We start from the raw sequence: 26,062 nt of genomic DNA, 5'->3' as shown, positions 1-26,062 counted from the left end.
GGGGAAGTGATGAGTATGAAAGAGAAGGTGTCCTTGGGAGAATCAGACCTCTGGACTGTGGTGGCTTTGCTTCCTTCCTGGACTCAATACCTCTTTGCTTTGGTTTCCCGCAATTATCACTACTCATGTGGCTCTGCTGACATTGTTGAAGAAGCACCAACTCAAGCAGCTGATGCCATTTAAAAAGCAGAATGCTCAAATTCAGTGTTACTTCTGAGGCCATTTACTTGCCTGATTTGATTTCTTTTTTATTCCTTGTCGTAGCTGTGTTGTTGTTATTGTTACCACTCTCCTCAGCCATTCCACAACCGTACTTAAAACCTTCTGAATCTTTTATCTTCCTCCTTTAGCCTCCAATAATCCATTATTTTACCACTGCTGCTAGATTATTCTCCCTGAGGCCCACATCTGATCTATGCCATTTGTGATCAGACACCTCAGTTCAAACTTTCAATCACTCAGCATACAATCTCCTGATCACTAATACTTTTGTACACTTTTGATCCCACTTCTTCTCCTTCCTAAGAACCATGTTTCATACATTTCTCAGCCTTTTTTCTACATCTTCGGTCTGTCACTTTCCCCTGGCTCTGGCAGCTCAGCCTACTGACCCCCAAATCAAGTCTCTCCTTCCTACCTTGGCAAATTTCCTCTCAATAGTTCTTCATTACCTCAAGAAATAAAGTTCTAATCCCTAAAGAGCCTTTGCAAAAATACTGAATTATCTAGCTGCAAAGTTCTTGTCCCCATTGAGCTGCCATCCTATTCTGCTCCTTCCTTTATCATCAAATTCTTTAAAACATGTAAAATCATCACATTGACCTAGTCATGAAAACTAAAAATGTTAGCCATTCTCACTTCCTGGCACTTGCTCATGTTTATCCAGAGAGTTACCAAATCTGCTGATTCTCCCACCTGGCTGAATCGCATCTTTTCTTCCTATCCTTCTGTCATGCTCCTGCTTGAATCCTAGTCACTGTGATTGCAGTGTCCTCCTGATGGTTCTCGCTGTCAAGGATTTTCCCATATTCTGAGTCAGGTTACCTTTGCTGCTGCAATGATATTCCTAAGAAACAAATCTAGTTGCATCCTGATCAGGCCGACCCCCCCGCCCATTCTCGAGTACCTGGCATGGAAACGGGGGGCCGGCCCTTCTCGATCAGGCCGATCCCCCCATTCCACGCCAGGTACTCTTGATCTACTTTACCGGGTTCTACTCATTATATTTTTCCCCAAAGCAAGTGTCTTCTGGCATACTCTATAATTTATTTGGTTTCAGCGTTTGCTGTCTGCCCTTCACCCTACCTCCGCATGTGAACCCTATGAATTGGTATTTTTATCTGTTTTGTTTACCTCATAGCCTAAGCATCTGGTATAGAGTGAGCATGCAATACATTTTGGTTGAATGTAATAATGCCAGTTTCCCATTCTCAAATTTCCTTGTCCCTCTGCTCAGAGGATGAACCCCAAATGCCAATTCATTTCAAGAGCTTGCATGATCTGGTTGCAGACCCTCCAACCCCACTCTCTCTCCATTAGTGCTTCATTTCACCTAATGTCACTGAGGCTCACAGTTGACTGAGTTCCTTCAAGTCCCCAGATGTTCCATGCTTTCAGCCCTCTCTGTTCCTGTTGGGTCTGTTTCTCCTCCCAGGGATCCACTTCTCCCTCTTCCCTTTGCAGGGAGAACAGTTCCTCCTCTTTCAAAACTTAAGCCCAAAGTGACCTCCCTCGAGGTCTTCTCCAATGCTGTGAAGCAGAAGTTGTTGCTCTCTCCTCTTCACCTCCATTGAGTTTTACATCATAGCTCTGTTGTGGTATGTTCTTACACACTGATCCCTCTGTCTCCCCCTTGGGACTATGTGCTCAAGACTGGTTTTCCTGTGTGTCTTCCCCAGAAATGGTCATAGTGTCTGGCAGAGATTTAAGTGGTCACTTAATTAAATGATTGAAAAAAGGAGCTCCCAGTGCGTTGAACCAGGTAGTAAAAGGTTTAAGTGCCCTCTTCATTGCAATATGTCCAAATCATGGCTGCCCTCACCCCTAAACCTGTGCCCTCCCCTGTCTTCCTTATCTCTATGAATGAAGGGTACTACTCTGCTGACCTGAATCTGGGAATTGCCAATGATCTGCCTCCAGTCCTTCAGGTCACTCAATCAGTCACTAAGTTCTTTTGACTTTGCTCCTGACGTGTCTCTCAATTCCATCTGCTTTCTTTCAGTCCTGCTGTGGGGAGCTCTTACTAGCTTATCACATCTGTCACCAATACAACTGCCACAGCACACACTCAAAATTCCATATGTATTGAATGAATGAATCTCCTGAGTTAAAACTATGTTCAGACCACAACAAGCAGACTATCATTTTTATGTGGTCATTGACAGGTTGAACTTGCAAGGAATGCATCGGTTGAAGAAGTCTGGATGATTTTTTTGAGAGACTATGGTCAAGGCCAAACAAAGTGGTTTGGGATTTGCCATGGCTTCAGATACTGTTTTGCTTTCTGGGAAGTTGAATCCACACCCTCAATTTTGCCAAAGAGCTTGTTGTCTCTGATTATTCCTTTCTTAAAAATTTAAGTTGGGGTATTGGACTCTGTATATATGGAAAAGAGTTAGTTTTATTTCATGTGGTAAAAAGAGGTTGGGATGATTGTGACCTTTAAGGAAGGGTCCACTAGGCATTATGAGATTGAAAGTCTTAATTTAATATGCTCAAGTGTTCCATTATTGGGATTAGCGTAGATTTTCCCTAAAGATACCCCCGGCTCTCAATTTCTAAGAATTTTTTTTTTTAAGCAAGTCTCCAGGAAAAGAAAATCTAGTGGAATTAAGACAATTGTAAAATCTAATGGAAGTGTGAGTGATTCTAAAATAGATCAGTAATCCTGAAGAACAGTCACTTGTTTAACAGATTTCAGTGCTGCTGAAAGTCTAGGTAAAGCCAGGTAGTAGGAAGTAGAGAGCAGTGGGTGTTGGAGACATTGGCTTTGGAATAGACAGTTGATAAATGTTTTCTGTCTTCTTTTTTCTCAGCAGACAGTGCTGTAGTGATTGCATTTGCCAAGTCTTATTTGAGAAATTGCTGGACCAGTAGTTACACTGACTCTCATTTGAATCTTCTGGTGGCCTCTCCCTGTTTTGGGCGGGAGTCCCTGACTTGTCCAGAGAGCTCTCCTCCTCTTTCTCTTCCTCCTCCAGCCTAAGTAGAAGTTGAGCAAATTTGGCTGGGGTGTTCTGAATCTCTAGGGTTTGGCCAACTGTCCTCAGCCTTCAGAACACACTGGTATGACTTCCATTCCAAAAGGCAAAAAGAAACTCTGGTCACGTGGTTTCTGTTATCTGTAACCATGGAAAACGTTGGCCATCTGTGAGGCTCCCATTTTAACACTCTTTTTCTCTCTTTATTTTCATTTCTTTCTTGGAAATAACAAGCTGAGGAAGTGGAGAGGCTGGCGGCGATGCGTTCTGACTCCCTCGTCCCAGGCACCCACACCCCACCCATCCGCAGGAGAAGTAAGTTTGCCAACCTGGGAAGGATTTTCAAGCCTTGGAAATGGAGGAAGAAGAAAAGCGAAAAGTTCAAACACACGTCAGCAGGTAAGATGATTTGTTTTTTCATTTCTCATTGGGTATTTGTTGCCTTCAACTCTATTATCTTAATTAATAGAATTGAATTGCAATAGGCTGTTTGAACCAAAGGGAAAAAAATATCAAGCCTTGAAATTGCCCTTGTCTTTAAAAATTCTTCAATATGACCAAGAATGACTTTTATATCTTATGTGTTTTCTCATATCTCATGTTTTTTTTTGTTTGTTTTAAATTAAAGAACCACTCTTTTTATTTGATCTATGAATAATCTGAATTTAGAACTCCACCTTTTCTATAATTGAATGCTTTTATTCTGGCATTGATGATCCATTTATTATATTCAATGTTATTTTCACTATTCCAGTAAAAGTGAACACATAGCAGAAAACAAGTTATATAGTTACTGGCAGGTAAGAATAGGTTATTTCATGGAGGAAAAACCTTGAATAAGTGATTCTTGGGCATAGCAGGAAAACAAAGAATACAAATGAATCATTGTAGTGGCAAAGATAACTGTACAGTTTGTGGCTCAATGGACAGCAAAGAAATGTGGGGCAAGTCAGCACAGCTGAGGGGTTAAGAGCACAGATCCTGGAGCCAGACTTCCTGGGGTTGAATCCCAAATCTGATACTTGCTGGTTGTATGATCTTGCTCAGTTTATTAATGCTGTGCTTTGGCTTCCTCATCTATAAAAATAGAAGTAAGAAAAATACCTTATATGAGTTAATGTTTGTGGAGAGTTTGTGTGGCATCTTAGGTGGATATTTTTTCAAGAAGTAAGGGTGTGCAGAGGGAAATGTGCTACAGGGAGAGACACAGAGTTTTGACTTCGCCCCACTGGGTCTGCAGTCAGATAGTGGAAGAGCTATATAGATTCTCTTTGGTTTTGGTCGGTTTGGGCTGCCATAACAAAATACCATAGACTGGGTGGCTTAAACAACAGAAATGTGTTTCTCACAGTTCTGGAGGCTGGAAGACCAAGATCAAGTTGCTGCAAGATAGGTTTCCTTCTGAGGCCTCTTCTCTTGGCTTGTGGATGGCAGCCATCTTGCTGTACACTCACATCACCTCTTCATTTTTGTGTGCACAGAGAGAGCATGTGCGTGAGTGTGAGCAGGCTGGCGAGAGTCTCTCCTTATAAAGACACTAAATCCATCATGAGTGCCCTACCTACATGACCTCATCTAATCCTAATCACCTCCCAAAGTCCCCTTTCTCCAAATACCAACACAAGGGGAGTGAGGGTTTCAACATATGAATGTGGGAGGGTCACAACTAAGTCCACGGGACTTCATTTTGATTTTTCTAATCACGCGTCCAGTCATTGCCAGGGCTACCCTGGCTTGAAGGCTTTCATTTCCTTCTTCCCTCTACATCCTCAAAAACTCAACCTGCCTTCTCGCCTGCTCAGAATCATCACCTCTTCCATTTCTTGGGTTTCCTCCCGCTTTGCCTCAACCCCAAACTAACCTTGAAATAGGAGATGTGCTTCTTGTCCCTGAATATCAGTCCACAGATCTGAGAATTTTAATGCTAATCACTTTTGGAAAAGAAAGAGAATAACATAGAAAAGCGGCAGAGTCTTGAAATCTTAATTCTCATGGTAGCCATGTTTTCTGACTAGCTCAGTAGCTCTCTCTTGCAGTCTCAACATTTTGGGCAGCCCAGGTAAGAGGATCCCTTGAGCCCAGGAGTTAAAGATCAGCTTGGGCGACATAGTGAGACCTCATCTCTACAAAACATAAAATTAGCATGGGGACACATGTCTGTAGTCCCAGGTACTCAGGAGGCTGAGGTGAGAGGATTGCTTGAACCCAGGAGTTCAAGGCTGCAGTGAGCTGTGCTCGTGCCACTATAGCTTGGGTGACCAGCGGAGACACTATCTCAAACATACAAAAAGCAAACTTTTCCATGTGTGTGTAAGAGTCATATCTAAATAAATATACATGAGAATTGGTTGACTGAGGGAATGTTCGTTGGTTAGTCAATTTTAGCTAGTATACTTATCTTTGTCTTGTATGTATGTGTTGTTAGAGGAAAAGTTATTCATTGACGCTTGTTGAAGATAAGGCAGTCTTTATTCAAGACCACTGAGAGAAGTATAGGGACCACTGCAATCGGGTCTTGCAGTGGGAGAAATGGTCAGGACTCAACTCTGATACAGCATGGGCAAGTGGAAATTTACAACCAGGGAGCAGAGTGAGGGTCCCTGGGTGGAAAACTACTAAAAGGAAACATCAGGAGTAAGGGGGATTCTGGCTAAGCCAATGTAACAAGATTCTTGCTGAAGACAGGCCGGGGTGATCAGATATCACCTGGGAGATGGTGGGGACTGAGGAACCTGATGATTAAATAATGAGAATGATCTGATATTGAAGATGGGGAGATTCTGCTTAAACTGACTTACCAGGATCCTTGCTGAAATTGGACAATGGAAAGAAGAACATGAAAGGCCAAAGTCAGGCTCAGTGAAAAGGAGTTCAGGGTGGGGGAAGGGAGAACGAAGAGAAGTTGGTTAATGAGTACAAAACTACAGTTAGTTAGAAGGAATAAAGTATAATAGATTAGACTGTAGTTAAGAATTTTTTATAAATTTCAAATAGCTGGAAGAGAAGAATTGGAATGTTCTAACAAAGAAAAGATAACTGTTTGAGATGATGGATATTCCCAATTATCCTGATTTGACCACTATACATTGTATACATGCATCCAAATATCACCCCCAAAATATATGCAAAATGTATGTATTTATATACAAATATATATCAAAATGTACCCCCCAAATATATATAACTATTGTGTATTAATTTAGAAAAAAGGAAAAAGGAGTTCAGGGGAGCCTGAGTAGACTTTGGTTAATGAGAAAATCTTACTCAGTCTATGTCATATCCTTTCATATGTACAATATTATCCACCTTTTTAAATACAAAGGATAAGTCCATATAATTGTATGATTTATTTGTATTTAAAAGTATATCCTTCTTTGAACACACAAAAAGACATCAATACAGTGTTTACTTGGCTTGTTATTGTTTACAGACTGGGTTACATTTATAAGTTGCCATGATTAGCTATACTGTGGTTCAACTGTAACTTGTTACAGAGGCTTATGTGTCTCTTTGTAATTAAATTTCTGAGTGTACCTTTCTACAAGGAATAAATTGCAATATTTGATAGTAGATAGTGTACCTTATACAAGGGGACACTCAGAAATCTTATTTGCTCTTGTATAGCAATAAGAAAACTACATTGGAAAGTTATGATTTCAACGTTTCCCTCAATTTTGACATCAACGTTTACATGAATGTTTTGAACTTAGACCTCCACTTTGAATGCTACTCTTACATCTTTCCTATTCTAAGCTGAAGGCTGCCATCCTTAAAAGGTCCTGAGCGTTAAGACCCAGAGGCTGAGCTCCAGATGGTGGTAAAAGCACTATTAAGACAAGGAGTAGCTCTCAGCAGCAGTCCTGCATCACAGGATGGCAGGAGGAAAACAGGAATGGATGAAACATAAAGTAATGGGTCCTCAGGGAGACGATCCCCACATGCCTTTCAGTCTGTCCTCCGAGGCCCTGCCCAGGGCTTGTGAACCTGTGAGCCTGATACATTCAGCTTCTTATGTGAATCTGCAGTGGTGTCCACAATGCATCTCCACACCTGCCCCAGGAATGAAGACAGATGATAACATCCCCTCTGAAATAGAACAGGCAGTGCCTCCCCAAAATAGTCAACCGCAGCGATCTTATCCAAAATCCTTGAAAATGAGGACTGTATTTATAGAAAAGTAGAACTGGCAGGCAGAAACTGTGAAGATACCACTGAGTTATGCTTTTATTTCCTTTTGACAGAAAATCATCAGCTGCAGGGGTTGGCCCTGGAAATCTACAATGTGTCAGAATTCCCTTTGTGCTTCTAAGATTTTCTGCACACCTAGGGTCTTGGGTGTTGAGGGGGGAGAGAAAAGCATGAAAAACTTTTACTGAGTGTCTACCACATGCCGGAATGTCACCTGGCTCTGGGTATATAGCTGTGAGCCAAACCAGACCTAGTCGGTGACCTCCTGGCATGCACGATATAGTGGAGAGACAGCTGGTCAAATGTTGAAATTACAAAAGTAAAGGTAAAGTCACACCTGTGATAAGGGCAATGAAGGAAAGGTACTTGGGAGAATGAGAGGGAGGACTTCACTTAGTCTTGAGGGGTCAGGGAAACTTTCCTAAGGAAGAGAGGTTTGGGCTAGAGTCTGAGGAAAGTGTAGAAATGTAGAAAATGAGCAGCAGAAAGAGCTTGTGCAAAGGCCCTGTAGTAGAAGAAGGAGAGGTGAGCAGTCTAGGAGAGCGAGAAAGACCAGTGGCTAGAGAATGGAGAGCTGAGTGTGGTGCGGGCTGAGGCTGGAGAGGTAACCAAACACCAGCTCCCCACTGATTCTGCCTTGTTTAGAGCAAATTCAGGAGTGTGAGTGGCTGCAGACAGCCAGTGGGGGGCATTATGCAGATGATAGTAGCCTGAACTAATGTCTGGTAGTAGAAAGGGATGGATTTGAGAGATTTTATAGGGAACAAACGACTTAGTAATGGGGCAAACATGGAGAGGAGAGATAGAAGCAGTGTCACTTTTGGAAAGGAATGTTCCATTTTGACATTTGGGGGCAATATTATTTAGTCTTAAAAGAGAAGGAAATCCTACCATTTGTGAGAAAATGGGTAAACCTGGAGGGTACCATGCCAAGTGAAATATACTGGGTACAGATGGACAAATGTGGCATGAGCCCACTTCCATGAGGTATCTGAAAGAGTCAAGTAGAAGGGTGGTTGCCAGGGGAGGGGGAAATGGGGAGTTGTTTCTCAATGGCCATAAAAGCTCAGTTATGTAAGATGAATTAGTTCTAGAGGTCTACTGTATAATACGGTGTCTCTAATTAACAATTCAGTATTATGCACTTAAAAATTTAAGATGGTAGATTTTATGTTAAATGTTCTTACCACACGCACACACACATACACACACAAAAAACCCACAGAGGGGCACAAGGAAACTTTTGAAGGTGATGGATGTGTTTATTACCTTGATTGTGGTGATATCTTGGTTGTATGCATATGTCCAAACTCATCTACTTGTATATGTAAACATGCAGTTTGTACACAATTATACCTCAATAAAGTTGACAATTTTAAAAATAAAAAAATTGTTTTAAAGTGTAAAGTTTGACACCCTAATGTTGGTTTATGGTGGTGACTTTACCTGAGATGAGTACTTTAGAAGAGTGACAGGTTTGGGGGTATGATTCCAATTTTAGATGTGTAGGTATGTGCTTGAGTCAACTTTGTGATATCCAGAGTTGGCAGTTGAATATATGGAATGCAAAAGAGAGGTCTGGGCTGGTTATGTAAATTTCAGGTCATTTGCATATGTATAATAATTAGAGTGATGATTACATATAAGATTGGCTAGGAAACAAGAACAGAATGAAAAGAAAAGAGGGCCAAGGACGGTCTTATAGACAAGGGAAGATTATTGTCCCTAAGACTAGATAGAGGAGGAGGAGCCTGTAAAGGAGATAGAGAGGCAGTGGCCAGAGAGGTAGGAGGAAAAGCATAAGCCTAAGATGAGGTGGACACCAAGAACAGAAGGCATCCAGGAGACTGCAGTTAACTGTGTTTAATACCATGAAGTCAAGTGGAAGAAGTACAGAAAAATGTCCATCGGCACTAGTGGTTCCACTCAACTAGAGATTATTGGTGACTTAGCAAGTGCTGCCTGGGTGGATTGTTTGGGGCAGATGTCAGATTAGTGTAGAGTGAGAAGTTAGTGGGAACTGGGTGAAAATAGGGTTAAATTTTTGAGAAGGTCAGCAGTTAAGTGGGTAAGAAATAGGACAAGATGGATGATGGAGGAAATCTGTATGTGTCTGTAGGGGGCTGTATGTGTGCCTTCTGATTTGTCACCATTGTTTGTCACCATGCAAGAGAGATCAAGAGGAAAAGCAAATGTGAAAGAGGCAGTAGAAGGAGTTAGAATATATAAGACAGAAGTGACAGGGTAAAGGTGCTGACAAGTGAGGAGTAGATGGGTTACAAGATACAGAAACAAGGGCTAGTATCAGAAAAGGAATGAACTCCACTGCAATCAGAGGGAAGCTGCAGCAGTAGATAGAATGATACATTTGATGAGCTCATCCAGTGGTGACTGAGTTGGTCTAGGTAATAAGCGAGGTTATCTCCTAACAGGGAGAGGAGGAGAAGAACGTACAGGGTGAAGTCCATTCCAGATTGATGATTATGACTCTACATGATACTGATGACTTTTTTTCACTGGCTTTTGGCTGTCAGCTAATAGTTGGGTCCATCCAGAACTGGAGCTTTGCCAGATACGTAGAAAGAAAAGGAGGGCAAGGGAGATTGAGTTAGTTTCCTAAGCTGCTATAACAAATTACTATAAACTTGGTGGCTTAAAGCAACAGAGCTTCTCCTGCAGTTCCAGAAATCTAAAGTCAAAGTGTTGGCAGGGTGGGTTCCTTCTGGAAACTCTAAGGGAGAATCTGTTCATGCCTCTCTCCTCCCTGCCAGTGGCCACTGGCAATCCTTGGTGTTCCTTAGCTGGCAGCTGCATAATTTGAATCTCTGCCACCACCTTCACATGGCATCTCTCTGTGTCTCAAGTCTCTCTCTTTCTCCTTTTCTCTTATAAGGATACCAGAAATTGGATTTAGGGACCACCTGTATATCCAGGATATTCTTGTTCAGATATCCTTGCATTTGTTATATCTGCAAAGACCTTATTTCCAAATAAGATCACATTCATGGGCACCAAGGGTTGGGACTTGGATGTATCTTTTGGGGGACACAGTTTGGCAGGGGACCCACTGCAGTACTGAATTTTAGATAGGACAGGAAAGGTCCAGGGGAGTTCAGAGGAATTAGAAAAAATCAACAAATATTAGTTTCCAAAGAGGTCAAAGAAGTTTAAATTGGTCAGTGGGGACAATTACAGAAGCAATACAGATCACGAGCTGATGGGTAAACAGCTGCATTCTTGAATTAGTGGTTTTTAAGGTGGTACAGTTATAGCGACAAGATAAAACTCAGACCATGGGGTGGACAGTTGAGGTAGAGGAAAAAGTTAGGAAACTGGAAATTGCCTTATTGAAAACATGGTAAATGATCCTACTTACTAGTAGACTAACAGCTATATATCTTATTTGCTGAGTTTTGTGCTGATTTAATTTGCCATTTTCACTCGAGGAAAAAAAGGAAATTTCCTCTTTGGTTTTTGCATTCAACTAATTTTGAATTGATATTTTCTTGGAAAATTTTCTGTTTTCTTTTCCAAATTGAGATGTTTTGGTCCATCATATTTTTAAGCAATAAAGTACTGCAGTTCAATTGATTCATAGAAAATCAAAACCATAATTTGCTTTTGAATGTTTCACTCCAGCTATTAGCATACCCACCTAATATAGGTAAAGTAGTATGATAATCAGGCAGCAGCTTCAGATACAAGTAATTGATTGCTTGTTCATCTTCCATGCAATTGGGAACTTGTGAAACGTAGCCTTAGTCTGCTTGTGTCAGCCTCACCTAAATGATGGCAATAATGAAGGGCTGGGCCAGAAATATGTTGGAAACTTTCCTGATACTCATGACAGTGTCCAGAAACAGTCTCCTTGCTTTTGCCCAGTATTTTATTTATGACACAAGACTGATGTAACAGTATGTATGCACAGGAAAGTCTTTAGGTACTCAGGTGAGCATAGAGCTCCAGCCCTCTCCCTAAGCCCCCATCTGCCTAATTGTCATTTTGCTGTAGGTTCTGTTTATCCTGAAATCCCCTAATCAAACAAGAACCAGCCCTTAACCCTGGCCTGTTAGACAACCACTTCACCTAGTTTCTTAGCTTCCCCTTTCCCACAGGGCTAGACTCTACTTCCTTCATTTCTTCCATCAATTCACCCAGAGTTGCTCATGACTTTAACAACCACTATGTCCCAGGAATCACTTCCATGGAAGCTTATGTATCTGGAATTATTCTTCTTTAAATAAAAATCCTTGGATAGCCAAGGCAGTCTACATTGGATTCTGCCTTTGGACCTGATGGTGATAGGCTTCTGGGCTGTTCTGGAAGAGTCTGTCCCTGGTGTCCAGGATGGTTGCCCTCCATGCTAACCCCAGATTTCTCATTCCTCTGTCAGGAAACCCTAGCATTCCATGTCATTGACAGAGTACATCTGCAATTCTTGGAGTAGAAAAATAAACCCATAGTTACATCATGTCTTGCCTTGACATCTTTGTAGTGTGGGATGGAAGATCATTGTTCGTAAAGGGAAACATGACCTCTTATCCAGCATAAGACTAGCTACATCCACCATGAAGACTCCATGCCCCGTCACTGGCATAACTCTTGAGCTGGAAGCTTAAAGCAAAGAGACAAAATTGATAGGTTGAAAAAAAATGAATGATTATGAATAGGTTCTGATGTGCTTGAAAGATGGAGGATTACAGGCCTTGCACTCTAACTTAAGCGCTCCCTTGGTGTTCCTGTTTCTCAGTCTAACAGAATAATATAATCTACTTGTTCAGAGCCTAGGCTGTTGGACTTAAACTATAAGAAGTTCATAAATGATACCAGCTTACTGTATTGAATTTATTTATGTGCCAGATGCTGCCATTGTTCATACGAAGTCCATACCATTGCAACAGTGAGGACGGACATGGCCCCTACCTCCCAAAGGTTATGGTCTTAAAGGGAAAACAGATAATAAAGCCAGCAATTGCAATAAAGTAGAAGTGAAGTGATAAGAGATGCACAGGGGCTTTGAGAGCTTGAAAGAGACAAACCCAGTTGAGTGGCAAGTTACCGGGAAAGGTTTGCTAGAGAAAGGGATATTTCACCAAGGGGTTAGCAATGCATGTGAAGAAATCTCTCCTGGTAGGCAGAATAGAATGTAGGAGAGCCAGGGAAGAGAGGAGAGGTTAACAGTCTACAGCTTAAAAAGAAATTATGGCCGGGCGCCTTGACTCATGCCTGTAATCCCAGCACTTTGGGAGGCCAAACTGGGAGACTTACTTGAGCCCACGAGTTTGAGATCAGCCTTGACAACACAGCAAGACCCCATCACTGCGAAATGAAATGAAATGAAATGAAATGAAATGAAATGAAATGAAATGAAATGAAATGAAATGAAAAAATAAAAATTAGCTGAGTGTGATGGCGTATGCCTGAAGTCCCAGCTACTGGGGAGGCTCAGGTGGGAGGATCACATGAGTCCAGGAGATCAAGGCTGCAGTGAATCATGTTTGCACTACCACACTCCAGCCTGGGCAATGGAGCAAGACCCTGTCTCAAAAAAATAAAATAAATTATGACTTGAAAAGGATTGTTGGGGGAAGGACAGAGAGTAGTGAGAGATGAGGCTGAAGAGATGGACAAGAATCTACTCGTAAAGGGTCTTATGAGGTATGTTAAGGAGTCTGAGTGTTATCCTAATGCAATAGGAAATTATGAGAGGACTTGCATTTTAGAACAATTATTCTCTATATTATGGGAAAAGCTTGGGGTGGCACTGAGTGGTGTTTACAAGTTTATAACATAACAACTTCTATAAATGTTGATGTTGTGTTGGTAATGAGAGAAAATTTACTTGTGATAGAATTAAGATGATACCTCATTCCTGTCACATCAAATGGAATATTGCGTCCTTATTGATTCTGGTAACAAGGAAACTGGTTAGCAGGTGGTTGATTATAATGTTGGGGAGAGAGGGAGATAGCCTAGACTAAAATAGTGCCATTAGGAACTGAAGACTGTGAACAGATCCAAGAGATATTTAGGAGACAGAATGAGCAAGACTTGATTACAGATTGGATGTGGAAGTGGGGAGAAGAACAAAAAAAAACCACTCTTGGGTTTCTCACTGAGCAATTAAATGGATGGAGGTATGTTCTGTGCAGAAGTTGCGCGAGGGGAGAAGAAAAGACACACCCACGATACCTTTACGGGTAAACAAGCTTTATCCCACGTAAATGGCAATGCAGATATAATAAGCAAATTGTATAATATGCAAATGAATATAATACATTGCAACAGGAAGGGGAGAAGAGAATATATATATATACACTCGCCAGACTATGGAGGATTCACCACCAGACCGGGAAGGAACAGCCTGGGCTCCAGAGTCAGCCACTCGTGCGTGCACAGATGAGGAGAGGTCTCATGAAGCTTTAGCGCAGTCTGGGACCCTAGGTCTTTTTGTAACAAGTTGTTTGGCATGAAACCCAGTCAAGAAGGCCCTTCACGACTGGGCTCAAGGAACACAAAAGTCAATTTGATTTTCACGATTGTCTACTGTTTTTCAATAACTAATGTATAGGAATAGATTGAAATAGAGATTTCTCCAAAACAGCGCTGGATGAACGCTTTAACTCACCTGTTCCGGGACTTGGTGACCATTGTTTGTGTCCATGTTCAATTGAGTTCAAATTTAATATTTAACTTTCCCTCCACATTGTACCATTGACTAAGTCAGGGACACTGAAGAAGAGCAGATTTGTGAGGGAAAAAGATGAATTTATCTGGGGACATGCCAGCTTTCTTGTGCTTCTGAGACATTCAGATGGAGGGGACCTTGCGTATAGAGAACTGGGGTCCAGAGAGGTCTAAGAAATGCAGATTGGAGGTCATCAGCACCTGGATGATCATGGAAGCCCTGGGATGAAAACTCCAAAGAGAGAAAGTAAAGTGTGAAGCAAAGTCAAGGGTACAGTAACACCTTGAGGGCCACTAGCCTGTGAGTTCTGAACAGAGGCAGCAGAGCCTTCAGAGAAGGCAGATGGCCCACTAGAGTTTGGAGGAAAACTAGGAGGGACTGGTGGTCTCGGTGAACCAGAGGAGGAGAGGGCTCCAGAAAGAAGAGTCTACTCTGGCAGATCTTGACAAGATGGTAAGGACTGAGACGTGTCCGGTGGGCAGAGACAACTCATCATTGCTGTCCTTTGGGATTATGACTTTAGGGAAGCCACGTGGCTGGGATTTAGATAGCATATGGTTGAGGAGTAATTGAGAGGAGAGGAAGTAGTCATCTTCTTTTAAGATGTTGGGTTGAGAGGGAAAATGAGAAATATATAGTAAACACCAAAAGAGGATGTGAGCTTGAGGGAGATGTTTTTTAAGATTGGTTAGATTGTGTCAAGCTACAAAATTTGCCTTAACATGGCTGTGGCATTCCCAGGGAAATTGAAACATCAGCAAAGTGACTGTTAAGCCAAATAAATATATTTGCACACATTTTTCAGCAATGACAATTCTCGTGACTAGGAAAAATAAACATGCAAATAATCAGCACTGGTTAGCATCTGATTTTAATAAGAAACTATCAAACCAAGTTGAATAGCCTTCAGCATCTGGCCAGATCACATATTCCCTTTGGGTGAGTGATTGGAGCATTTCATTGGAGGGAGCATTTCATTTCTTCTTTAAAAAAAAAAAAAAAAACAAAGATCCAGCATAGATAAGCAGGGAATATTCTTAGTTGCGTATTCATCATGACTCACAAAGGGAACATCTAGTGGTTAGAAAGCAAAGTAGACTTAATGGCCCTGTTTTATGTTTTTTAAAAAATCTCTAACAGGTACGACTAAAGACTATGGGAATCTCTTACCTTGTAGGTCTGGATTGTAAAAGATGTAATTGTTTCTTCTCAAAGTGAACTTTATCCAGCACTTTCTGCTTGTGAGTCCAGGCGGTAAAATCCTTAATCGCATTGACTCTGCTGATATCCTTTTGTCTTCTAGTGTTAAGCGGAACACTTGGTACAGAATAGGTACCAGATAAGTACATATTGAACTTAAAGTCAATAAGCCAGCCAGATATTAATATATTTTTAAGTTTCTCTGTTTACTAAGATCTGAAAGAGGAGAGGAGGTAGGGTACTTAGGGTACTTATGGATGCATACGATGGAAGGTCCCAATCTTTGAAGAATTTGTCATCATTCGTGATTGTTTTTCAGTTTTTCATAGTCATGCACAGGTTAGGCTAAATGACAGTGTGTGTTAAAAGCTCAGATTGTTTGGACAGAATTATTGTCCAATTTGGACAATTTAGGTTATCTATTGCTGTGTTACAAAACCCCCTAAAACATAATGGCTTAAAAACAGCAACCTCTGTATTATCCCTTATGGCTTGGGGATTGACTGGGCTTGGTGAGATTGTTCTTCAGCTGGTCTCTCTTGGGGTCTGTCATGCATTTTCCGGTAGATTGCATTGGAGTCATCTGGAGGCTCACTAAGGTGCGAGGAAAGCTGGGCCACTTTCCCTGTTTATGTAGTCTCAGGGCTTTTCCGTGTGGTTTCTTCCTATGGTCTCTCCAGCAGGGAGTTGAGGGCCCCTAAAAGCACAAAATAAGATGCTTCCATGCCTTTTAAAGGCTTAGGTACAACATTGGCTTAGTATTATAGTCACATTATTCTAATGGTTAAAGCAAGCCATGGGACCAGCCCAGATTCATTGTTGGGTGGACTAAACAAGGGTGTGAATGCCAGAACAAGGTTCAGTGGGGCCTGTCTTTGGAAGCCAGATACTACCATTGTTCAAGATGTGGTAAGACAACAGCTGCTCCTTGTTTCCTTCTTCCCAGGTAGGATGTGCTTCAACAATGTTATATTGATGACAACAGCAGGAGCAATCTTCCGTTGTGCTCTGCTCATATTACTATGTAATATGAAGTATACTTGACCCTTTCCATGCCTTATGGACTTGAATCTTTTACCAGACCTATATAGTATTATTAGCTTCACTTGACAGACGAGGAAACTGAAGCTTAGGGAGATTAAATAATTGCCAGTTAGAAATAACAGAGCTAGAATTTGAACTTAGCCCATAGTCTTCTCAACTGTATCACATTTCAGATCCATGAGGTGGAAATCAATAATTCAGATGTTTTAAAACATAGTTCTTCTGCACATAACAATGATATTACAAGATACTTTCCTTTTTTTGACATATGTCTATAAAGAAATGTGAAGGAAGAGAAACTCAAAAAACTGACACTGGAAGCCATGATACGAGTCTTTATTGAAAGCCTTTAAAGGGGAAAGTCAAGGTGTAGCATACTCATCTTTGTATGAACCCCACAGTATCCAGTTCAATGCCATGTACTTGGAGGATGCACTCTGTTTGTTGAATGGCTAGGAAAGAGTAAATTGATACTGGCATGAAACAAACCTTCAAAATCATTCCATTTATGTTTTCAATATAGCTATCTCTTTCTGCTGTATGATATATAGGAACAAAATATGCATAGATCAGGTAATCAGACAGTAATCACAGAGGCCTCAGTGGTTGCTAGATTTGGGGCTAGATAGGCACAGAAATATTTCTATAAAAAGATGCAAACTTGGCCGGGCGCGGTGGCTCAAGCCTGTAATCCCAGCACTTTGGGAGGCCGAGGCGGGTGGATCACGAGGTCAGGAGATCGAGACCCTCCTGGCTAACACAGCGAAACCCCGTCTCTACTAAAATACAAAAAACTAGCCGGGCGCGGTGGCGGGCGCCTGTAGTCCTAGCTACTCGGAGGCTGAGGCGGGAGAATGGCGGGAACCCGGGAGGGCGATGTTGCATTTAAGCGGGGACCCTCCCCTGTCCCCTAGCTGGGGAACAAGGGGAAACCCTTCTTCAAAAAAAAAAAAAAAAAAAGATGCAAACTTTTTATTGTTTGATGTATGTGTGGCTACTTCTAAGATAAGGAGTTTTATGGGAGAGGTGATATAGACTAGTGGTTAGGGGTCAAATTCTGGAGCCTGACTGCTGAGTTACCTCGTCCAAGTTTTTTGTATTCTCTCTGCCTCAGTTCCTTCAACTTTAACATAGGGATAAAGCTGGCACCTTAGGCCAGGCACGGTGCCCCAGCACCTTTGGGAGGCCAAGGCAGGCGGATCTCCTGAGGTCTGGAATTTGAGACCAGCCTGGTCAACACGGTGAAACCCCACCTCTACTAAAATTACAAAAATTAGCTGAGCATAGTGGCATATGCCTGTAGCCCCACCTACTCCGGAGGCTGAGGCATGAGAATTGCTTAAACCTGGGGGATGGAGGTTGCAGTGAGCCGAGATGACACCACTGCACTCCAGCCTGGGTGACAGAGTGAGACTCTGCCTCAAAAACAAACAAACAACAACAACAACAATAAAAACTGGCATCCTATAAATTTGTTTTGAGGATTCAAAAAGAAGTTAATTGATGGAAATCTCTTAGAATAGTACCTTGCACGTAAGTTTTATCTACCATTATTTTTTCTTCTCTACATGCATTTGAAAAACACAACAGACATCTTAGAGTAACGGAAGGTTTATTTCCTATTTTCAGTCTGTGGATGGTGTATGGATAACTTCATGATTCTGATAAGCTTCTCTTAGATCTAGGCAGTGTTCACTTCAGTGCTAAGTTTAGGAGCCTGCCTTTAGACACGTTGTACGATTCCACAAACCTGGAGTTTTGTTCCTTATTTTCCTGGGTACAAGCAAGTTTCTTCACTAAAGTATTTCCTTTTCTCTGTGAATTTACAATTAAGTGAACAAACACAATGGCCACTGAGGAAGTGCCTTATCCTGTTTCTCCTTTGCTATGTCACCGGCAGAAATATGCACAATAGAGGAAGAGAGAGTCTTGGGAGGGAAGGTGAGCACCGTATCCTTTCAAAAAGCAGAAATTGGTGGCAAGTCAGAAGGCTCGAAAACAGAAGGTATTTAAATGGAGCGACCTTGTACTTTACGTTCCAAACCTGGGCATTTCCGAGAGTGAAATGGGGTGCTATAACTCCTTAGGCTGAACAATAATCTGAATGAGGCCTGTGCTGAGGAAAGCAGGGAGAGTATGGTCACCCTATACAAAACCACAGAGACAGAAGTACAGGCCCTGAGGCCAGTGCTGTTTTACAAACAGAAAAGAAGTGCCAGTTAACTTTCAAAAGAAGACTGGACCCCAGACACAGAAGAACATTAACATGGCCCTCCACTGTCTACCATCTCAGTTAAATTAATTAATGGAGGTTGAGTATCTTTGCTTCTCTACAGAATTGAATTTCTTTGTTCCCAGTCCTCACACAGTTTCTGCCACCTCTCTTGTACCTCTTCTGCTGAATGTCTTGTCTGGAAATGCTGTCCCAGTGCAGTTTCTTTCACTAATAATTTATTCTCTATTCCTTTAACACTTCTTTTTCTCTCCAAAGTTCTGATGGCTTCTGTCATCAGCTCCCATGCCACCAGGTCTAGTGCCTCTTCCCCACTTCCAGACCCTTTAGACATGCATGACACACACGTCTTACCACTGCCTTTCCTTGGACCAGGACTGGGAGTCATGCATGACTCTCCTTGAGTACTTCTCTTCATGTTTAACACATTGTTCTTTCTTTATTCTTCTTCTTCTGCTCTGGTTTTCTTTCCATTCTTTCCCTCTCCTTTTCTTCTTGGAACACTCATTTATTCCACCTAAAGCCTAGATGTCTCCTAAGTTCATTTGGTTTCCTTCTTCCCAGGTAGAATGTGCTTCAACAATGTCATATCGATTGACTGTAGCAGGAGCAATCTTCTGTTGTGCTCTGCTCATATTACTATGTATTAATTATATGAAATACACGTGACCCTTTCCATGCCTTATGGACTTGAATCTTGCAACGGACCTATATAGTATTATTAACTTCATTTGACAAGTGAGAAAACTGAAGCTTAGGGAAACTAAATAATTGCCAGTTAGAAATGACCAAGCTGGAATTTGAACTTAGCCTGTAGTCTAAGGCTACAGTGCTGGTTTCCGACTACATGGCCACACTGGACTCAGATCTCTGTTGGCAGGTCCAACTTCTGCCCTGAGACCAGCCCTCTGCAGAACCTCAAATAAGTATGTGTACACCAAATGCCTCATTTTCACCCTAGCAGGCTTCCCCTCCGATAGCACCCTGACTCTATGAAATGATTATCATTGCCTTTGAGGACACTTCTGAATTAAGCCTCAGTTTCATTTCCATATCTAGTCGAATTACAGATGTGCCCTTTCATTTCTTCACTGTCACTTTAATCTAGATATTCATTGGGGTCTTGTGGGTTTCCCCAGAATTTTTTGACCTTTTTCCTTTGACTTTTAGTCACTAAAAACTTAATAATTATGTTATTAATATACATTAGCACTACTAGTAACAATGGTAATAGCTAGTGCTTGAGTGCCCACCTGACAAGTGTGAACTAGCTGCAGTCTGGCTCTCAGTGCCCCAGCAGTCCTCTCAGGTGGTTACTTAGTTATTCCTAATACCTGTTTGATAGGTGAGGGTAATGAGGCTTAGGAGGGGCCAGTAACTTGCCCAGGGTCACAGGACTGGTTAATGATATAGCCCCAGAGGATTAGAATTGCAAGGCTGTCTCACCCCAAAGTCTTCTGGGCTTTACTTGGAAGTATCACAGTTAACCATGACTTGAAAACATACAGAGTGAAAAGGTTAAGATGTATGCATATCTGGGTGGGTAAGTTTTGAACATACTGGAATTCAGAAATCTAATCTCATTGAGAAAACAGAAACTATTGGAAATAGGACTTGGCAATTTTGGTGACTAATTCTGGATTCCCAAGGCAGAGAAAGATACCTACATGATGTGTATGAACATGCCTGCTTAAAAAAACAAAACTAAACTAAAACAAGGTTTTTGTTGCTTGGTTGGTTTTGTTGGTGGTGGTTTCCTTAAGTTGAAGGAGATAGAGAAATAACATTAGGCAATGAATTAATGAGGATTTGGAACTTGTTTGACTAAAATATAAAGTAACCTTAATAATTTAAAAAAAAAAAAAAGACTGAATCAAATAGTTGTGGAAGGTCAGGTTTAAAGGTCTTTCTTCTTTTGTTACCCTGAAGGAGAGTTGGGTGGGGGCAATTTGTGAATATAAAACGTGTAAAATATTAATGACATCACACGAATGAAAAAGTTATGCCGGGCGCAGTGGCTCGTGCCTGTAATCCCCGCACTTTGGGAGGCCAAGGCAGGCAGATCACCTGAGATCAGGAGTTAGAGACCAGCCTGACCCATATGGTAAAACCCTGTCTCTACTAAAAATGCAAGAAATTAGCCAGGCGTGGCAGTGTGCACCTGTAATCCCAGCTACATGGGAGGCTGAGGCAGGAGAATTGCTTGAACCTGGGAGGTGGAGGTTGCAGTGAGCTGAGATCACGACGCTACTGCACTCCAGCTTGGGCGATAGTGAGACTACATCTCAAAAAAAAAAAGGAAAGTTGTATACCAAGAACCCACATTGCATGGTATTCTGACCTGAGTTAGGAGGATGGGGTGATAACCTCAAATGCCTCTGAGGACTTTTCCTGTCGAATCAAATTAGCACAAAGCTGGGAGAGGTCTGTGTGGAGTAGAAGTCAGAGTGCTAATGATGTTCAGATGCAGATGTAATTTGGCCGTAGAAGACTATTGTTCAGTCTATTTTGGTCCTCAAATTAACCAAATGGGAATTTCTAAAATAAAAAATCTCTTCTATGGCATAGCAGCATTTTTAGGTCCTCTAAATAGTGGTTTTGTTCCATATTGATGGGGTTTACCTTCTCTGGCACCCTGAGGGACATGAAAACCTCTGTTAACATGTAGGAAGCTGCCTGCTACCACTGCATGTTGTTGTGGTTAGAAAGGGCTACTAAATGCTTCCCAGCATACACAACGGGGTTGTTTAATGCTGTAGTTTGAGCATCATGTTAATTATATTTCCAGATGTTTCTATGAAGATTATGTGAAGCAACTACGAACTCTAATTCAGCAGCATCATTTTATAATAATGTTTATATGAAAAAAAGGTTATGCAATTAATCTGTTGTAGCACAAAACTCTATTTCATCCATGGACAACGGAAAAGATTCACTAGAAAGTCTATTGTTACAACAAGGATGAACTTTGTTTTCCTGGTGAATGGCTGAAACATCACTTGATAGAAGTAGGTCAGATATTTACAGGGATACCCAACAACCATGTGCCTTTCCCCAGTGCCCATTATCAGAACTGCATTCCAGAACTGCTTCCAGTAGTTCTGGAAAGACTGGTGGGCTCTTGTCATGTTGAATCCTAATCGTGGATACATTAATTAAATGCCTTTAAATCAGTCATTTAACTTGTTTGTCACCAACAGCATGCCTATGGAAGGTCTTTATTGTCGTAATTTGGTATGTAGATTCTGACTAGAAGAAAACTTGAGATTTTTAAAAATATGTAAATAATAGATATTAGAGTTTGAAAGCAGAGACAAAAATGCACCCTTAATTCTGACAATCTTATACATTATGATTGTTTATACATACTTGCTTTCCTTTTTTCATAATTCTACATAGTTGAAATCAAAATATAGACCTAATTTTACCTCTCTCTTTTTTGTTTTTTAAAGTTGACCTTATGTCATAGCAGAAACTCTAGCTCATTGCTGAGTAGTCACCCTCCTAATTCTAAAACATTCCCTTGATTGTGTGCCATTATAAATAACCTTGCCACAAACATGTATGTGTTTCTTTTCTTTATTTTTTCTTTATACATTTCTCCTTTATTTGTACTTTTTTTTCCTGGGGATAGAGATCTGCTTCTGGGGTGCATTGAGTGTGAATAGTTTTATGGTTTTATGGGCCCTTGCTTTCCAAAAAGGTTGTAACAATTTACACCTCCTGTGATATGGAGAGTAATGACTTCACACTCAGCAGGGCTGGAAGACAGAGATGTATAATGGTGTGAAGTTAAGGTGGTTAGTGAGAAATCAAGTAGGGAAGTAGGGTGTTCCAGCATTAGACAGTATGTCCGGAGTGGTCTCAGGGAAGCCGTGATCATTGGCCTTTATTTGGACTGATTTCTTCTTTTGTAGTTTATTATACTCCTGCTGTGAATGTTGCAAAGGACTAATCCACCGTAGTCTCACATTTTCCCTATCAGAGTAGCTGAAGTTTCGTATGTGAGAACTTAAGTAAGAGCCAGCTGGAAAATCTCTGGATCATAAACAAGCAGAAACCAGAAAAGACATAATATTTAAAAATGGTCTCTGATAACAGGATTAACAGAAAGAAAGAAAGAAAGAGAGAGAGAGAGAGAGAGAGAGAGAGAGAGAGAAAGAAAGAAAGAGAGAAAGAGAGAGAGAGAAAGAAAGAAAGAAAATACTTGAGGAAAATAGTTTAATGTTTCTTAGGTAGTTCCTTAAGATGAATTATATGAAAATTGGAGTTCCTTCAACCAGTCATTCCATGAATTTATTTATTTATTTATTTTTGAGACATAGTCTCACTCTGTTGCCCAGGCTGGAGTGCAGTGGTACAATCTCATCTCACTGCAACCTCCGCCTCTTGGGTCTCACTACAACCTCCACCTCTTGGGTCCAAGTGATTCTTCTGCCTCAACCTCCTGAGTAGCTGGGACTACAGGTGCATGTCACCACACCTGGCTAATTTTTGTATTTTTAGTAGAGAAGCCATTTCACCATGTTATCCGGGCTGGGCTCGAACTCCTGACCTTGTGATCTGCCCACCTCAGCCTCCCAAAGTGCTGGGATTACTGGCGTGAGCCACCACGCCTGGCCCATTCTATGAATTTTTATTGACAAAGAGATCTGGGACCACAAGTGGCCAGGTGTTTCTGTGCCATCAAGCTTGAGACAAGAGGAATCAACCATTGAGAGAAGTGGCATAGATGGGACCAGATCACACACAAGCCCCCCTTTTTTTTCATATTAGGGATTCCAGACTATCCCATAGGCAGTAGGTCACTGTGAAAGGCTTTAAGTTCATATTTTCTTTTTTCTTTCTTTTTTTTTTTTTTTTTTTTTCTGAGACGGAGTCTTGCTCTGTCACCCAGGCTGTGGAGCAGCACGATCTCGGCTCACTGCAACCTCCACCTCCGGGTTCAAGCGATTCTCCTGCCTCACCCTCCCGAGTAGCTGGGATTACAGGCACACACCACCGTGCCCAGCTAATTTTTGTATTTTTAGTAGAGATGGGGTTTCACCATGTTGGTCAGGCTGGTCTTGAACTCCTGATGTCATTATCCACCCACCTTGGCCTCCCAAAGTGCTGGGATTACAGGCATGAGCTACCGTACCTGGCCCATATTTTCAATTCAAGACAAATTGTCTGGGCAAAGGATATGAACCAGCAAATCAAAGAAAAATGCAAATGCCCCAAAAACATAAAAAATGATCTTATCCTCACTCATAGTATAACTAAGGAAATACAAATTGAAACTACTGAGGTACCATTTGTCACTTATGACTTTGCCAAAGATAAGAAATCGATAACTACACTCTGTCAGCTAGTGTTAAAGTAGACTAGGAGACAGCTACTCTTACAGCATTGGTGGAAAGAGGAGTCAGTGCAAGATTTTTGGAATACAATGTGGCAAAAATAATCAAAATTTTAGATGCACTTACCCTTGACCTTGTAATTCATCAACCCGCCAAAGGATAGTAAGACAGGAAGAACATCCCACACGCAGGAAAAAGAGATGCTGCAAAGTTTCAGATTTGAGGAAGGCCATGCCCAGAAGAAATGGTAAATTGCCAGGAATTTAACCTACGTATATATACTTGCAGAAATATAATAAGAAGGATGTACAAGGTTGTTTGTTACAGAATGTTTATAATCACACACACAAAAGCTGGAAACAAGGTAAATGCCATCAGTAGGGGCTGGTTATACAAATCATGATCTTTCTACACAGTGGAGTACCAATGAGTCATAGAAAAGTATGAAGAAGACGTATATCTTCAGATACGGAGAGGACTTTAAGATACACAGTTAATGGAAAAAAGCAAGATGAGGTGGAGAACAGTATGAATATTGTGATCCTATTCATTTGAAGGGATAGACTGTATATATCCACATAATTGATTTCTGAATAATTTTTTTTCTGTAAAAACATGAAAGAAACATTTAAGAGTGTGGTGGTCATTGGGAAATATAATTGGGTATTGAGATTAGAATTATTTCAATTATTGTCATATGTATGCGTTGCTTTTATAAAAAGTAATTACAAAAGACATTTTCATTGACTATTAGCCACACATCACCTTCGCCTAATTTAATGTTGGTTTATCAACATATATATTACTTATGTGTCATTCACTCTTCCAAGTTTGTCACATATATTAACTCCTGTTATCACAAACCCGTATGAGATGAGAACTATTCATATAGTCTCATTTTGTGGAAGAAGGAACTGAGACACAGAGAGGTTAGGCAACTTGCCCCAAGATCACGTGGCTCTTAAGGAACAAATCCAGGATTTGAACTCTAGTAGCCTGGCACCCCAGCCCACTACAGCTTCCCTCAGTGATTTTGACTTGCCACCATTGAAACAGGAAGCTGATCCCTTGAGTAAAGTCTTCATAATGACCCTTGTACTATTACTTGTTACTGATTTGAGGTTCTTTTAGTTCAGTCAGTGAGTAGTTGTATTTAGTAAGGGGTTAAAGTTGGTTCTGGCACCTGCTCCAACAAGTGCCTCTTTTCCCCATGCAGAATTTGCTCAGCTTTCATCTGAAGACAACGAGTCCAATACATAAAGGCCACAGGTGCCCCTTGCCGCCCTCCTGCTTTCTCAATCCTAGTTTTGCTTTCTGAAAGGGAAATACACAGAGGATTTATCCCTTCCAGGCATGCTGAGAGCCCAGCAGTTGGCCAGCCTATGTTCAAGTCTTCTAGACTCCCAGCCTGGGCTCCCTGAATACCCCTTAGCAGAATGCTTTATAGCTCAAGGTCATATGCCAAGGGATCTTTCTGCCCTACGACTCCCTGCAGCAAGCTTGGAAAACAAAATACTGTAAGTCAAGCTAGATCCGAGGCCAGGATAACTAGATTAATACAGCTAAGAATTTTTCTGTTTTCAGAGTTATGCCATGGAAATGACAATAGGATTTGATCAGAAATACCTTCCTAGCAATGAATTATTTTAAAAAAAACAATGCAAGGGAACATCTTATTTTTCCCCCCCGATTGGCTGATGTTACTTAATGGCTCGTAGTGCCCCATTATTTGGCTCAGTTTTCTGAGCAAATTCCTTTGTTCAACAAACACTTACCTAAGATCTCCTTAATGCCAGGTACAAAAACTAGAGAGACACAGTCGCCCACACTGAGCACACACTAATGAAAGAAATAGAACTGGCAGCCAATAATTACAAGGCTGCAAGATAAGTGATTATGAAGCATATACAAAGTACTCTGGAACCACGAAGTAAGTAATCCTTTAATTGTCTTAATTTAGTCCCAGTTGATAAGTATTTGCCAGGGAAATGGCCTCCGTCTCCTTTGGGAATATGAATGCCTTGGGTTATTTCAGCCTTTCACCTGTTCATGCATGCATGCATGCAACAAACACAGAACACCTGACAACACTGGCCCTGGTGGCTGCATAGAGAAAAATGTGATAGAGTTACGTTCATTGGGGAATTCACACCAACATTTGGTCTTC

At 41.3% G+C, this 26,062-nt stretch overlaps 1 protein-coding gene across 1 annotated transcript in view; it reads left to right on the top strand.

Moving 5' to 3' along the window:
* PHACTR1 (phosphatase and actin regulator 1) overlaps positions 1-26,062 on the top strand; it is a 597,649-nt gene that overhangs the window by 346,710 nt on the left and 224,877 nt on the right. Inside the window, exon 5 of the mRNA XM_017891116.1 lies at positions 3,435-3,599. Coding sequence (XP_017746605.1) covers positions 3,435-3,599 — 165 coding nt within the window. The remainder of the gene's footprint in view (positions 1-3,434; positions 3,600-26,062) is intronic.

Source organism: Rhinopithecus bieti, unplaced genomic scaffold (assembly GCF_001698545.2).
Source record: "Rhinopithecus bieti isolate Rb0 unplaced genomic scaffold, ASM169854v2 scaffold_19939, whole genome shotgun sequence".
Taxonomy (NCBI): Eukaryota; Metazoa; Chordata; class Mammalia; order Primates; family Cercopithecidae; genus Rhinopithecus; species Rhinopithecus bieti.
The sequence above is the reverse complement of the archived record's forward strand: the minus strand, read 5'-3'. Positions and strand labels throughout refer to the sequence as shown.